The 13502-nt window shown below is 59.9% G+C and overlaps 1 protein-coding gene across 7 annotated transcripts in view; it reads right to left on the bottom strand.

The window, feature by feature from the left end:
- GTF2IRD1 (GTF2I repeat domain containing 1) overlaps window positions 1–13502 on the bottom strand; it is a 111832-nt gene that overhangs the window by 65532 nt on the left and 32798 nt on the right. For 5 of the 7 annotated variants that reach the window (XM_087417772.1, XM_087417770.1, XM_087417771.1 and 2 more), the window contains exons 2-7: window positions 11842–11970; window positions 9047–9188; window positions 6456–6611; window positions 4218–4401; window positions 3070–3380; window positions 1957–2046 (exon numbers count right to left, since the gene is read on the bottom strand). In XM_087417772.1, coding sequence (XP_087273898.1) covers window positions 1957–2046; window positions 3070–3380; window positions 4218–4401; window positions 6456–6611; window positions 9047–9188; window positions 11842–11964 — 1006 coding nt within the window. In that variant the 5' untranslated portion in view covers window positions 11965–11970. The remainder of the gene's footprint in view (window positions 1–1956; window positions 2047–3069; window positions 3381–4217; window positions 4402–6455; window positions 6612–9046; window positions 9189–11841; window positions 11971–13502) is intronic. The other 2 variants (XM_087417773.1, XM_087417774.1) reach the window with 2 other exon arrangements.

Below are 13502 nucleotides of genomic sequence, written 5' to 3'. Positions count from 1 at the left end.
TCAGATGGGAAAACTGAGGCTCAGAGACACTGAGTATCTTGCCTGAGGTCACTCAGCTAGCACCCAGTGAGGTTCTGTCTCGGCTTGTACCCCTCGCTCACCATGACCTCCCACGATTGTGATGCTGTTCCATCTGGATCTCCAGGTCCCCTCCCTGCCAGGATGGACCTTGTTTGGGGCAGTGGGGCTCTCTATTCTGATCGCAGGGGACCGGGTCTCCTTAAAGAGCCTCTCACTGAAGGTGAGGCTGAGACCTCCACAGGGCAAAATTGTTGGAAAGTCCTACTTCATCCCTTTTTGGTTTAAATGAATCCCAAATTTACCTCAGTATTCTTTTTTTTTTTTAAAGATTTTATTTATTTATTTTTTCCCCCCAAAGCCCCAGTAGATAGTTGTATGTCATAGCTGCACATCCTTCCAGTTGCTGTATGTGGGACGCGGCCCCAGCATGGCCGGAGAAGGGGTGTGCACCTGGGATCCGAACCCGGGCTGCCAGCAGCGGAGCGCGTGCACTTAACCACTAAGCCACGGGGCCGGCCCTACCTCAGTATTCTATGTGATACTTTTAAAATCTGTCCACATATTTTGCTTTTTTTTTTATAATTTTATTTATTTACTTTTTTTTCCCCCAAAGCCCCAGTCGATAGTTGTATGTCATAGCTGCACACCCTTCCAGTTGCTGTATGTGGACGCGGCCTCAGCATGGCCGGAGAAGGGGTGCGTTGGTGCGCGCCCGGGATCCGAACCCGGGCTGCCAGCAGCAGAGCGTGCGCACCCAACCACTAAGCCACAGGGCCGGCCCTCACATTTATTTTGATACTCAGTCTTCTAAAAGGCAGAGCTTCATCCTCCTCTCTCCCTTTGCGTGTGGACTGGATCAAGTTTCTGGCTTCTAATGGGGAGAATATGACAGAAGGGACAGTGATCCCTGAGGCGAGATCATCCAAGACACGTGGTTTCTTCCTGACTCTCTCGGATCACTAACTTCAGGAAACCAGCCGCCATATTGCCAAGACACTCAAGCAGCCCCAGAGAGGCCCCATAGTGAGGAACAGGCCTCCTGTCAATGGCCACAGGAGGAAGCCTGCAAGTGGATCCTCCAGCACCAGTCAAGCCTTCAGATGATCACAGCCCAGCCGACACCTGGATTACAACCTCATGAGAGATCTTGAGCAAGAACCACCCAGTTAAGCTGCTCCTGAACTCCTGACCGCCAGAAACTGTAAGGTATAAATGCTTGCTGTTTGTTTTTTTGTGTGTGTGTGAGGAAGATCCACCCTGAGCTAACATCCATGCTGATCCTCCTCTTTTTGCTGAGGAAGACCAGCTCTGACATCTATTGCCAATCCTCCTCCTTTTTTTTTCCCCCAAAGCCCCAGCAGATAGTTGTATGTCATAGTTGCATATCCTTCTAGTTGCTGTGTGTGGGACGTAGCCTCAGGATGGCCAGAGAAGCGGTGTGTCGGTGCACGCCCAGGATCCGAACCCGGGCCGCCAGTAGAGGAGCGCACGCACTTAACCGCTAAGCCACGGGGCCAGCCCAATGCTTGCTGTTTTAAGCTAAGTTCTGGGACAATTTGTTATGCAGCAGTACATAACCACAGCCATGCGTCGCTTCTCAATGGGGATATGTTCTCAGAAATGCATCAGGAGGCCATGTTGCCGTTGTGCCAACATCATGGTGTCCTTACACAAACCCAGATGGTGTAACCTCTACACACCTAGGCTCTATGGTACTGGTCTCACGGGACCCCGCCACACATGCAGTCCGCCGTTGACAGAAACACAGCCATGCGGCGCACGGCTGGACGGCTCTCAGGTTTTCCTCACAAGCCCCTGTGCAGAGCCGTTCCTTTCTCTCACTAAGACCCAGTGGACACATCGCCATTTCAGTAAGCACCAGCCCAACTCCAGATCCCCACTCTGCTCAGGGTGCCACCACGGGCACTGTCCTACCTGACTTGTCATGGACGATGGAAAAGAGAATGCGCTTCGAGGCGTGGACATTCTGAATGAGAGGACCACCAGGCCCGGTGGGCTTCTGCCCTGGACAAGGGAGAGGAAAGGTACAGGCTCTAGGTGGGCCCCAAAGGGGTGCTCCCCAGATCTGGCCTGAGTGCACAGGCTATGGTTCTGGGGTAACAGTCTTGCCCACCAGGGAGACCCCAGAACTGAGCCCCATGATCATGAACTCAGGCAAGTCCCCCCACCAGAGGCCTGAGACGTTCTTCACTAGAGTCTGCCATCCAGACAGCAGGTCAGGGAGGGCAGGATGTCCGCAGGCACCTTGCACAGGTGGAGACACTAGTTTCTGGCGTGTGAGTCCCATCCCCTGCTCAGCCCATACATTTGTGGTGGGGTATCCTTTCTTCTCCTTCTCATAAGAACAATAACAGCATGTATAACTTATAAACACCTGCTATGTGCCAGCATTGGACTTGGTGCTTTAATAGAGCAGTTCTCAAACTCGGGCGCACATTGGAACCCCTTGGTGGATGGCTGGCCCTGCCCTCAAAGCTGCAGATTCAGCAGGACTGCGGCGGGGCTTGAGAACGTGCATGTCTAACACACTCTGCCATTTAACAGTAACAACCCTGCAAGCCAGGTACCACTGGCATCTGCATTCTACAGATGAGGAAACTGAGGCTCAGAGAGGTAGAGATTTGCCATGGAACACAGCCCTCAAAAGAGGAGCCAGGAGATGAACACAGGTCTTTCTCATACCTACCTGTTCCTTCTCTTGTGCTTCCAGTACCCCTCATCCAGGCAGGGTATGCAGTAGGTGCTCATTAAATGCATGTGACTGATTAGCAGATTTATTCCCTCCAGAGACTCCTCTGGGAGTCCCCTCGGTGTTTCTTGGTCCCAGGCGAAAGACGCTCTTCAGAGAGGGCCAAGCAGAGGCCCGGGTCTGACTGGGTCTAAGCTAGGATGCCATCTGTCCCGTCCCCGCCCCTCGTCTTGACGTGCCTCCTTCAGTCCAAGGAGGGCCTGAGCACCCCGACCTGCCCTGGGAGGGCAGGCGCCCTCGGTCCCACCCCCAGACTTGGGGTCCCAGCGGCAGCTTACCACAGCAGTCGTGGAAGTCTTGGGCCGCAGGGGCCTTGGGCTCAGGCCCGGCTCGGCCAAGGCCCCGGTCACTGGAGGCAAGCGGGCAGGCGGGCGCCTCTTGCTTGAGCTCTCTCACGGCGTGGTTGGGGAGTGTGGTGCTGTACAGGAAGCTGGCCACGGAGGAAGAGGTGGCGGCAGGGGGCAGGTCCTGAGGTGGCCCCTTGGGGGCCTGGCCGTGCAGGCTGCAGTCCCGAGAACCCCTGGCTATCAGGGAGACACCGTTCAGCTCCACCAGGGCCTTCGAGTCCCGCCCGCCATCCTCAAGTGGCCTGGGGGAAGGAGAGAAGGACACAGGATGGCTTCACACCACGCCCTGCTGGTTGTCTCTCTTTCTCTACGGTCCCCAGCCCTCCCTCTGCAGAACGTGACAGCCTGAGGTTATACAGGACAGGAGCTGGTCCCCGTTCTACCGGTGGGGGTGCAGGCCTGGGGCAGGGATGTGACATGTCCAGGGCCACACAGCTGGGCCACCAGAGGACCCGGGCCCTGCCCCTCGGCCTCTGTGCCCCCAGCCCCCCAGTCGTGTCCTTTCAGCTGCCGTTGATCTTCTCCCATCTCCTATCACATCCCTTTTCTTCAGGGCCTGCGCACTGACAGGCAACGTGAAGCCCTGGGGCTGGCTTCCTGGCTGCCCCAGCGATGGGTTCCCGCGTGGCCCAGCCTCCACGAGCTCATCTCCCACCGGTCCCTAATGTCACCCTCAGGCACAGCCCAAGCAAGCACACACGAGGTGGCTCCCCGCCCCCCACTGTTGCACAGGCCGTTCCTGACACCCAGAGTGCTGCTGGTGCTACTCCTTCCCAGCCCAGTCTCTTCCAGCCTCTCTGCAACACAGGAGTGCCCTGGCAGCACTTCCGTGACTCAACGCCTGGCTCAGGTCACGCTCCACGGCTACGTTTTCGCCTCCCCTCCACCATCAGGCTGGGAGCTGTTATAACCGGGGTCCCCTGTGAGTGTCTGAAGCCCTCTCCCCTCTGGCTGGGTAAGCGGCCCCGGGTGGATGAGCCAGCCTGGAAGCAGGTCACCCTCCTGGCCTGTCCTTGGGCCCAGCCCTCCCGGACCAGCTGCCAGGCCCTGGCCCCCTCCAGGCTGGCTGCCTCACTCACCTCTTGAGCTTGAAGCGGATCCGGTGGCTGTGCTCCAGGATGGCCATGAGGGCCTTGGGGTCATAGTCAGCCGGCCTCCGGAAGGCCAGGCCCTCGGGCAGCCCCTGCACAGCCAGAAGCCCTGGCTCCCTGAGCAGCCTCTCGTAGGGCAGCGGCACCACACTGGCCCTTCCCAGGGCCTCGCCTGTGGGGAGAGGGTGGAGGAGAGGGCCTAGTATGAGAGGGCAGCCAGGCTGGGGAGGGGGCCACGCTGAGTGACTTCCTGTGGTGCCAGGTTCCCAGGAAATTGGACCCCACAGGCCCCATTTTTTTTTTGGAAGACTGGCCCTGAGCTAACATCTATTGCCAATCTTCCTCCTTTTTTTCCCTCTTTTTCCCCAAAGCCCCAGTAGATAGCTGCATGTCACAGTTGTACAGCCTTCTAGTTGCTGTATGCGGGAGGCCACCTCAGCATGGCTTGATAAGTGGTGTGCAGGTCTGCGCCCAGGATCCGAACTGGCGAACCCCAGGCCACAGAAGTGGAGTGCACAAACTTAACTGCTACGCCGCCAGGCCGGCCCCTCCACAAGCCCCTTAACTGCAAACTTGACACAGAATAACCCCCTGCAGGCTGTGAGTGGGGTGGGTGGGGGCTGCGGACAAGGCTCCACTGTCTGCACCTGAGGGCCGGGGCTCCCCCGTCAAGGGGGCTCCCTGCTTCCCTCGCCATGCTCTTCTCCACTCCACGCATCCAGGTGGAGGAGAAAGCAGGGCCCAGGGCTGCAGGCAGGAGGGGAGGAGGAGAGAAAGAGAAGAGGGCAGGAGAGAGACCGCAAGCAAAAGCCATGGAAAGAAGGAAGGAAGGGAGGGAAGGAGGGAGGGAGGGAGGGAGGGAGGGAGGCAGGCAGGCATGGAGGGAGAGAGGGAGGAAGTGCAGAGAAAGCAAAAAGAGGGATTGGGGAAAAGAGAGGAGGCAGTCAGAAAAGGTGGTGAGGCGAGAAGAGTGGCTAGGGACTGAGCGATGGGACAGCTGAGGGGCCTGGGCTCAGGAACATTGCCGTCACCCCCACCAGAGTCAGAAGGAGGCTCCTCACCTCACAGCCACCTCTGATTCTGCCCAAGGTGGGGAAGGGGGCCAGAGCAAAGTGGGCAGGGATGCGGGGGCTCCAGGCATGAACGCTATGGCTGACAAAAGTGTCTGCAGTAGCAGAGCCACCCACGTGACAAGTCTGCCCATCCCAGGATGGCCAGCGTGCCCCTCTGCCCAGACAACAGCAGGAGCTTCCTCGCAGACCTTCACTCCACAGAACCAAAGGATGCAGCAGGGAAAGGAATCAAGCAAGCCAGCGATCATGAGGTGGGACCCACCCCAGGTCATCTAGGGAGTGTGAAGGCAACCTGACACTTCCCATGGAAGGCCAAGCCCGCCCCTCCCCACCCCCACAGGAAGGACTTGGCTGACCAGCAAGCCTTCACTCAGTCATTCAACAATCACCCTCTGAGCACCTGCTGCTGGTTCTTGAAGTGCCAGCTGGGGACAGCAGAAAGGGCAGGCACAGCCCCTGACCCTGGAGAGCAACGGGGCTAGGGAGGGGACAGGGCACAGTGGGTGCCCAGAGGAGCCCTAATCCAGCGCGGGGAGCTTCCCAGAGCTGACCCTTAGAGTACTGCGGGGTCCACCAGTCAGAGCATGGGAAGGCAGTCCCAAAAGGCACAGAGGTGCAGAGGCGAGGAGGTGCGAAATGAAGCCAGAGGGAGCAGAACCACAGGTAGTGGTTCCACAAGGCGGGTCAGCACAGCTGGAGGGGTGGGCGGGGCCAGACCATGGTGGGCGGGGCCAGGCCGCAGTCGGCGCTTACACCATGCTGAGGGCAATGGGGAGCCCCTGAAAGCAGGGTAAGGAAGTGCTTCTGGTCAGACTTGTGCTTTAGGAAGACGCCCTTGGTCACAGGGCAGGGGGACAGCGGGGAGCCGTCCTGGAGGCGGGGAGACCAGGGCAAGCCCAGGGCCACCTCCAGGTGAAAGGTGGCAGTGACCAGTGCCAGGGCGGGCAGGGGCAGTGGCATGGTGGTTCAGGAAACGGGGCAGAGGATCCACGCCCGGGGATGTAGGATGAGGGAGGGCTGTGGGGGCACTGCCCCCATACCTTGAGGTTTTGCCTGAGGCCCACAGTGGGGCAGAAGGGGCCCTCCTCAGCTGGGTGGGGACTAGGGCTCCCACCCGCCTGGGGGCCCCAAATGGAATGAGGAAGGATCTTACTATAAAGAACATCAAACACCTCCTCTACCATCTTCCGCAGAAGGTACACGTCCGAGCCATGCTCCAGGGAGGACCGTGGGATGTTCCGGCCGCCACCCTCGCCCCGTGGCACCTTCTTGGGGTGCTCTGCCTCCGGCTCCTTCCACAGGGGCTCTCCTGTGGGACACAGAGCATGCAGGGCCATGTGAGCACCCATGCTCAGTGAGCTGGGGTGTCCCTGCCCCATACGGAGCCTTGCAGCCGGGCACCCAACACGGAGTGCAAATGAATGAATGAAAGAGGAATTAACGAGTGAGCAAGCCCTGCCCCAACCACCCTGCCCAGGGCCAGGGATGGTCACCTCCAAGTTCCCAGTGCCTAGCATAGGACTTGGGTCTCATTTCGGGTCATCTCTAACTTGCTGTGTAACCCTGGGCAAGTCCCTTCCCTCTCTGGGCCTGTCTGTGAGCTCTCACAGGAGAGCAGAACTGGGGTTCGAATGCCCGTTCCATCCACCCCTTTCTGTGCTCTGACACTAACACACTGTCTTAACCAATCAAGGCCCCAAGGCTCTGCCAAATGGGGAGACAAAGGGGATCCCACCAGGAGGCCAAGGGGCTGCAAGGAGGCAGGTTCACACCAGGGTGGGGGCTTGGGAGTGTCAGTGGATCCTTGAGTGGGGAAGATGCTAGAAACTGCGTTGGAAAGGGGACAAGACGAGGGCCCAGAGGCCCCCTCCCAGCTTGTAGCCTGCCTCCTCCCGGTATCTGTGAAGCTTGAAATACACCAGCCGAGTTCCCGGTGCTATAAATAGCGGCTCCGCCTGGCTCCGGGAAGCCAGGTGCACCTTCCCCAGGCCCCAGCCTAGCTCCCAGCTTGGCCAACTGGGGGCCAGGGGACCCTGCCACTGCCCACCCTGCCCCGGCCCAGCCCTGTGCCCAATTGTGGAGTGCGTACAGGCTCTGAGGGCTGAGTGGGAGGAGGGCTGGCCAGGGAAGCGGCTGGACCTCAGTAATGACACGCCCAGCGCCAGAGGACCGTCTTCCCTGAAATGGCTGGTCCGAGGGTCCAGACACAGGTGTAATGCAAATGCTAATAGGTGAAGGACGACAGGCGTTTACTGAGTGTGAACTGAGCGCCAGGCCTTGTTCTAAGTGTCTAATGTATTAATTCGTTTAATCCTCAGATCGACCCTCGAGGAAGGAAGCACTGTCCTCCCCTTTCTCAGATGAGGTTGAGACCCAGTAGGTAGCAGGTGGCAGAGCCAGGATGTGGCCCCAGGCGTGTGACCAGGGCCTGTTCTTAACCCCAAGAGTTCTGAGTCCCAAATCGTGAGCTCGAATGCCGACCTGGGTGCTGGCCTTCAGTGCCGGGGCCAGGCCCTAACCCCACAGGACCCAATCCGCCATACAGGCCAAGCTGAGTCCCTCCGGAGCTTACTGGCAAGCTGGGGCACCAGACGCGCGGATGGAAATTTATGGCACGGGACGCTGGTGCGGCGGGGGGAGCAACCACAGGACAGGTGCCCAGCGTGGAGGGGCACAGAGGGGCCCTGGGGCAGGAGGAATGTGAAGGGGGAGGTTGGGGAAGTGTCTGCCAGGCAGAGGAGAGGAGGGAGGGTGGGGGAACAGCAGGGCAAAGGCGAAGGGAGAAAGGACAGCCAGCACTAGCCCTTCAGCACAGCACAGCCTGGGGTGAGGGTAAGGGACGCCGGGAGGAGGCAGTGGAGGCAGGGGCTGGTGATGAAGGGCCCTGAAGGCCCTGGCGGCAGTGAAGAGTTGGGCTTCAGAACCACCCTCTGCCTCAGGGCTCCCAGCTCTTGGAGAGCACGCAGGACTCCCTGGCAGGGCTCTGTGGGTGGCCGTGCTGCATCTCCCAGAGTCTGACAGGGTGCAGCAGAAAGAGAATGGGTTTCAGCACCAGAGACCTGGCCTGGAACCCGCCTCCATCATGTGTTGGCTGTGTGTCCCTGGGGAAGTGCCTCGGTTTCTCACTTGTAAACCGGTGGTAGCTGTTTCCTGAGCCCGCTGGGAAAAGTGTACAGAACAGCAGCACGTGGCTGGCCCGCAGCACGATTCACCACAACACTGCTGGCGACCATCGAGCTCTTCCTACATGCTGCGCGTGTCCTCAGCCACTTAGTCCCCGGGAGCCACCAGGAGGGGGCTCCAAGATTATGTCACTAGGACAACGACAGTGCCTACCGTCAGGATAAACGGGTTAGCGTTGTGAAGGGTGTCGCATACAGCAGGCGCTCAAAAAGTATTAGCTGAACAAGTGCACTTGGTCACTGTGTCAGGGACGCACAGGAGCTGGGCAACAACACTGGGCCTCAGTGTCCCCTTCTGTCAACGAGCAGGTGGGGGGCTGGGTTGGGCCCGCCCTGGGGTTCAGGCGGCCAGTCTCTATCGACCGAGGGGCTGCTGGACGAGTCCAACAAAAGCTGTGGCCGCCCTGAAGATGCCATGTCGGGAAGCTTGCACAGCCTCCACCTGTCCCGTGCACCCTGACACAGGGCTACACCGGTGTGGTTCCGGGGACCCCGAGATGGGCCAGAGCGCCTGCCCTCAGGGACTGCAGGCCCCAGCCCTCTGGAGCCCCAGGGTACTCACGGCAGAACCTGAGGAAGTCTGACTGCAGCTCCTTCCGCGCATTCAGGAACATTCTCCCCTTCTCGGTGCCCACCACGAAGGCGCTCTCATCGTGCACGGCGACACAGGCCACCTCTGCGTTCAGCTTGGAGAGCGCCGAGCACTGCAGGGGAGCAGGGCATGTGAGCCGGGGAGGTCCCCACTCCGGGGACCTCCAGGGCCGGCTTTGGGCGTGGGACGTGAGCCCCCAGCTGCCCGAGATCCCAGCAGCTCCTGGGAGAGGTCACCCGCCAACGTTCTCGGTCTTAGAACTTGCAGTTGGAGTGAAAGGACCCCCAGAGCTCGGCCAAGGTCACGGGGAGAAGATATGCTGATGAGGCCTGGAGGGGAACAAGGGCACACGGCCCCTGCACCCTGCTCCCAACTCCTCCCTGCTCTGCCCCAGAGGAACCACAGCTCAGACAGATCCAGGCTTCAATCCCACATCAGCCACTTCCTGCTCAGGACTGGGGCAAGTCACACCCCCCTCGGGGCCTCAGTTTCCACATTTGTAGAATGGGGACAAGCAGCCCAGCTCCCAGGGTTTCACGGGCTTGGTTGTGGGGGTTCAATGAGGCCTGGTTGGCAGGAAAAAATCTCTAACCTGGGACATCCCATAAGGGCACACAGCCAAAGAGGGGATTTCTGCAGCCCCAGAGTTGAGGTTGGCAGGCCCACTGCACAGGAAGCTCTAACACAGGGGGCCTTGCAACCAAGACCACCAGGATCTCAGGCCCCTGACCTACCTCACCAGGAAAACTCTGCCTGCAAAGCTCACAGCATGCAGTCGGAGCCCCCAAAATTTGGTTTTTATCTGAGTTATGTAGCACTCTGCTGACAGTCGGGAAGTCTGGTTCTAATCATGGTTCTGCTGCTGTGTGACCTAGGGCAGGTTCCTCAACCTCTCTGGGCCGTAATGATGCCTCTCTGGTGTCAGCTCCAGCCCAGAGTCACTCTGGTGGGGAAGCTGGGACGTCACAGGGCCAGCAGGTCTGTCCCCTGGGATCTCCTACAGGGGGAGGATGTTCATTTCCCACTCTCTAAGATTAAAACTAAAACCTGTGGCTCCCTTTCCCTGAGGCAACACTGTGAACGTGAAGAAATGAGACACACAGGCTCAGCTGTCTGCGACAAAGGAGTGGCCCTCAGGGCTGGAGGACACCCCCACCAGGCAGTCACTGCTCAGCTGAAGAAGCCGAGGCGGCGGCAGGGAGGGCTCAGAGAACGGGGGCCACAAGGAAACGCCTGGAGGAGGGTCTGAGACTGGGGGGACGCATGCACAGCACCCCACAGCCCCAGCAGAACCCCTGAGGATCCTGGCCCCGAGCCTGGAGGTAAATCACCACCAAGCAAGTGCCACTGTCACCCATGAGGGTCCCTCAGGAAACCCGCCAAGGGCCCCCGGCTAGGGGGACCCGTCTTGTTCACGCCACCAGGAGAGTTACAGGGCCGGGGCGGCTCCTTGGAGGAGCCCCGAAACGCCCTCCAGACCAGCGCTGTCCAACAGAACTTTCTGCAATGACGGCACATTCTGTTTCTGTGCTGTCCCACACTGCAGCCACATGTGGCCACTGAGCACCTGAACTGCTCATTTTATTCAATTTTAACTAATTATAATTTATGGGTTTTTTGTTTGTTTGTTTTTTTGTGAGGAAGACCAGCCCTGTGCTAACATCTGCCAATCCTCCTCTTTTTGCTGAGGAAGACTGGCCCTGGGCTAACATCCGTGCCCATCTTCCTCCACTTTATGTGGGACACTGCCACAGCGTGGCCTGACAAGCGGTGCGTCAGTGCACGCCCGGGATCCGAACCTGCGAACCCCAGGCCGCTGCAGCGGAGCATGCGCACTTAACCACTGCGCCACCGGGCCGGTCCAACTAATTACAAGGTAAATGTTGGTCGCCACACGTGGCTCATAGCTGTGGTGCCGGCCGCCACTACCCGTTCCGGGCGTACCTCCAGCACCAGCAAGCTGACATGGCTGCAGGACACAGGGCAGGGCTCCCTCCTCATGAAGGCTGCCCCACACGGGGGAGGGGTCACACCCAGCCAGCTTCCCCAGGCGCGCATCCCACCTCTGGCCCAAACAGCACCTAAACAGCCCTTGAACCACCTACAGCAGCAACAGCCTGGAAGGAGGCCCTTTGTCCTTGGGGACTGTACACTCTGCACTTAGGAATCCACTTTAAAAACTAGTCATGCTGTGTGACTTCAGGCAAAGTACTGCCCTCTCTGAACTTCAACTTCACCGTCCTAAAATGCAGGGGTGCAGTGGGCAGCAGACAGAATTTTTTCTTAACAACTGCCTACCCTCCATCACAGAACTCTCCCCCAGGAAAACGCTAGAGGAAAATGACATCATTATGTCCTCACTTGGGATCAACTGCTACAGGGTTAGGTATGGAGGCAGCAGTGCCAGAGGAGAGATTTACGAGGCCCCGTTTCTCTCTCTCGGCCCCGAGACGCAGTTACAGCTCCTGCTCAAACATTGGGGATTCCGGCTTTCTCAGGGATCACTGCCCACGTCGTCCTCCAGGTGACCCGCTGGGAGGAGGCTTGTGACCATCCAGGGGCCGGATGTGAACGGCAAGAGGTGATGAAATGGGGACAGAGGGGACGAGGGAACAGGGGACGAGGCTGGCTCTTCATCTATGTGATCTCTTCCGCCTCCCGCCCTGGATGGGGACGCTGAGGCTCACGTGGGTGAGGCGGGAACTGGGCCCTGACGTCTGGTTACGACAGCGGGAGCCCCCTCCTCCCGGCCGCAGGGCACTCACCATGGAGTCCAAGGCGGACACGAGGCTGGTGATGATCTCGTCTTTGCGGGCGAAGGCGGAGCTCCGGCGGTCAGGCCCGCAGCTGCTGGCGGGCACCTCGCAGCGCTTCCCCAGCAAGGCCATGATCACCTGGAGGGAGGGAGGGAGGGGAGGTGCGCGAGCTCTACAGAGCATGGCACACATGGTGGCTGCCCAGGCCCACCCGCTTGGCCCCCCAGACCACCGGGGCCGCCTCTGCTTCCCAGGTGGGATGAAACCAGAGTTGGTCTCCCCTCTGCCCAAGGGTCTCCCATGTATGACGGAATCAGAGCTATGACAGGCCGGGACATGCAGCAGCTCGCACACGGGTACCCACAGCAGGATAACTGAGGGGTGTGCCCCACGGCATGTCCCCCTAAGTCCTCACCTGCAGAGCCGAGCCCAGTACCGCAACCCATCTGCCTGGCAGGCCCCAACCGCCAACTCCCCCTGCACGCAGCTCTGGCCACGGCTCTCCCTTGCTCACATACCCTCCATGGCTCCCTACTGCCCACATTAGCTCTTTACTCCTCAGCTTGTATTCAAGGTTCCTGGTCTGGACTCCTGGCCCTTGTCCCAGCTCCCCCCCACACCCCCCATGCTCCAGGGACTCTATGCATCACCATCCCCAAACGTACCAACGTCCTTCATGGCTCCCCAGGCATCACAGGTTCCATTCTCCCTGACCTGAGTAGCCTTCCAGGCCCCTTCATCCTCTACTGACTGCTCACTCAACTTTTAATTGTCGCCTCTGCTGGGAAGGCCCTCTGACTGTCCCCTCCTGCCCCCTCATGCTCCCTGTGGCCTCCCCCACATCGCCGAGCCCCTCCGTCACAGCTCTGTGTTAAGCCTCATGCTCCCCCGGGCAAGGCCACTGCCCACGCCTCTGACCTGTCTACTTCTCCACTGTCAGGACTCGGTCTCAGAGGTGAGGAAGGAGACTGCGGGGCAGAGACTGCTACCTCTCAGACCGGGGTTCCCCCAGGCAGGACTCTGTCCCCACGCCATGAGGCCACTGGAGAACACAGCTGCATCCTCCCTGTCGCTGGGGCTCCCCGGGCAGGGAACAGGCCTGCTGCCCCTGCACCACCCAGCCCGGCCCGGGCGCCCACTAGACACAAGGGCAGCCCCCCTCGGTTCCTGTCCCACCCTGCCCCTCCCTTTCCTGACCCCAGGAATTAGGTCCAGGGGACCCACCCACAGCCTGCCCCAGTGCCAGCGCCTTCCTTTGAGGCAGCTGCTCCCTCACCAATCCAAGCAAAGGAGAGGGCAGAGGGCAGAGGCCGGGACCCTCGGTTTCCCTCTCTGGGCTCAGCCCCTCTGGTGCTCTGTGCACGGGGACCTGGTGCTGGCGGCCAGTGCAGGAGGGCAAGAGGGTTGCAGGTGGCAGCGGGGAGCCTGTGAATGCTGCCCTCTCTGCCTCCCGCGGACGGGCGGGGAGCCTGTGAATGCTGCCCTCTCTGCCTCCCGCGGACGGGAGGGGAGCCTGTGAATGCTGCCCTCTCTGCCTCCTGCAGACGGGCGGGGGAAGGAGTCTGTGCACACAACTGGGGGCACTGGGCAGGTGACAGCTGGTCCTGGTCTTCTGCCACCCCAGCTGCCCCTTGGACCACAAGGTCTGTGAGGGCAGGAACTGGCCTGCC

This window comes from Ceratotherium simum, chromosome 26, assembly GCF_057802395.1.
Source record: "Ceratotherium simum simum isolate JZ-2026a chromosome 26, ASM5780239v1, whole genome shotgun sequence".
In the NCBI taxonomy this organism is placed as follows: domain Eukaryota; kingdom Metazoa; phylum Chordata; class Mammalia; order Perissodactyla; family Rhinocerotidae; genus Ceratotherium; species Ceratotherium simum.
The sequence above is the reverse complement of the archived record's forward strand: the minus strand, read 5'-3'. Positions and strand labels throughout refer to the sequence as shown.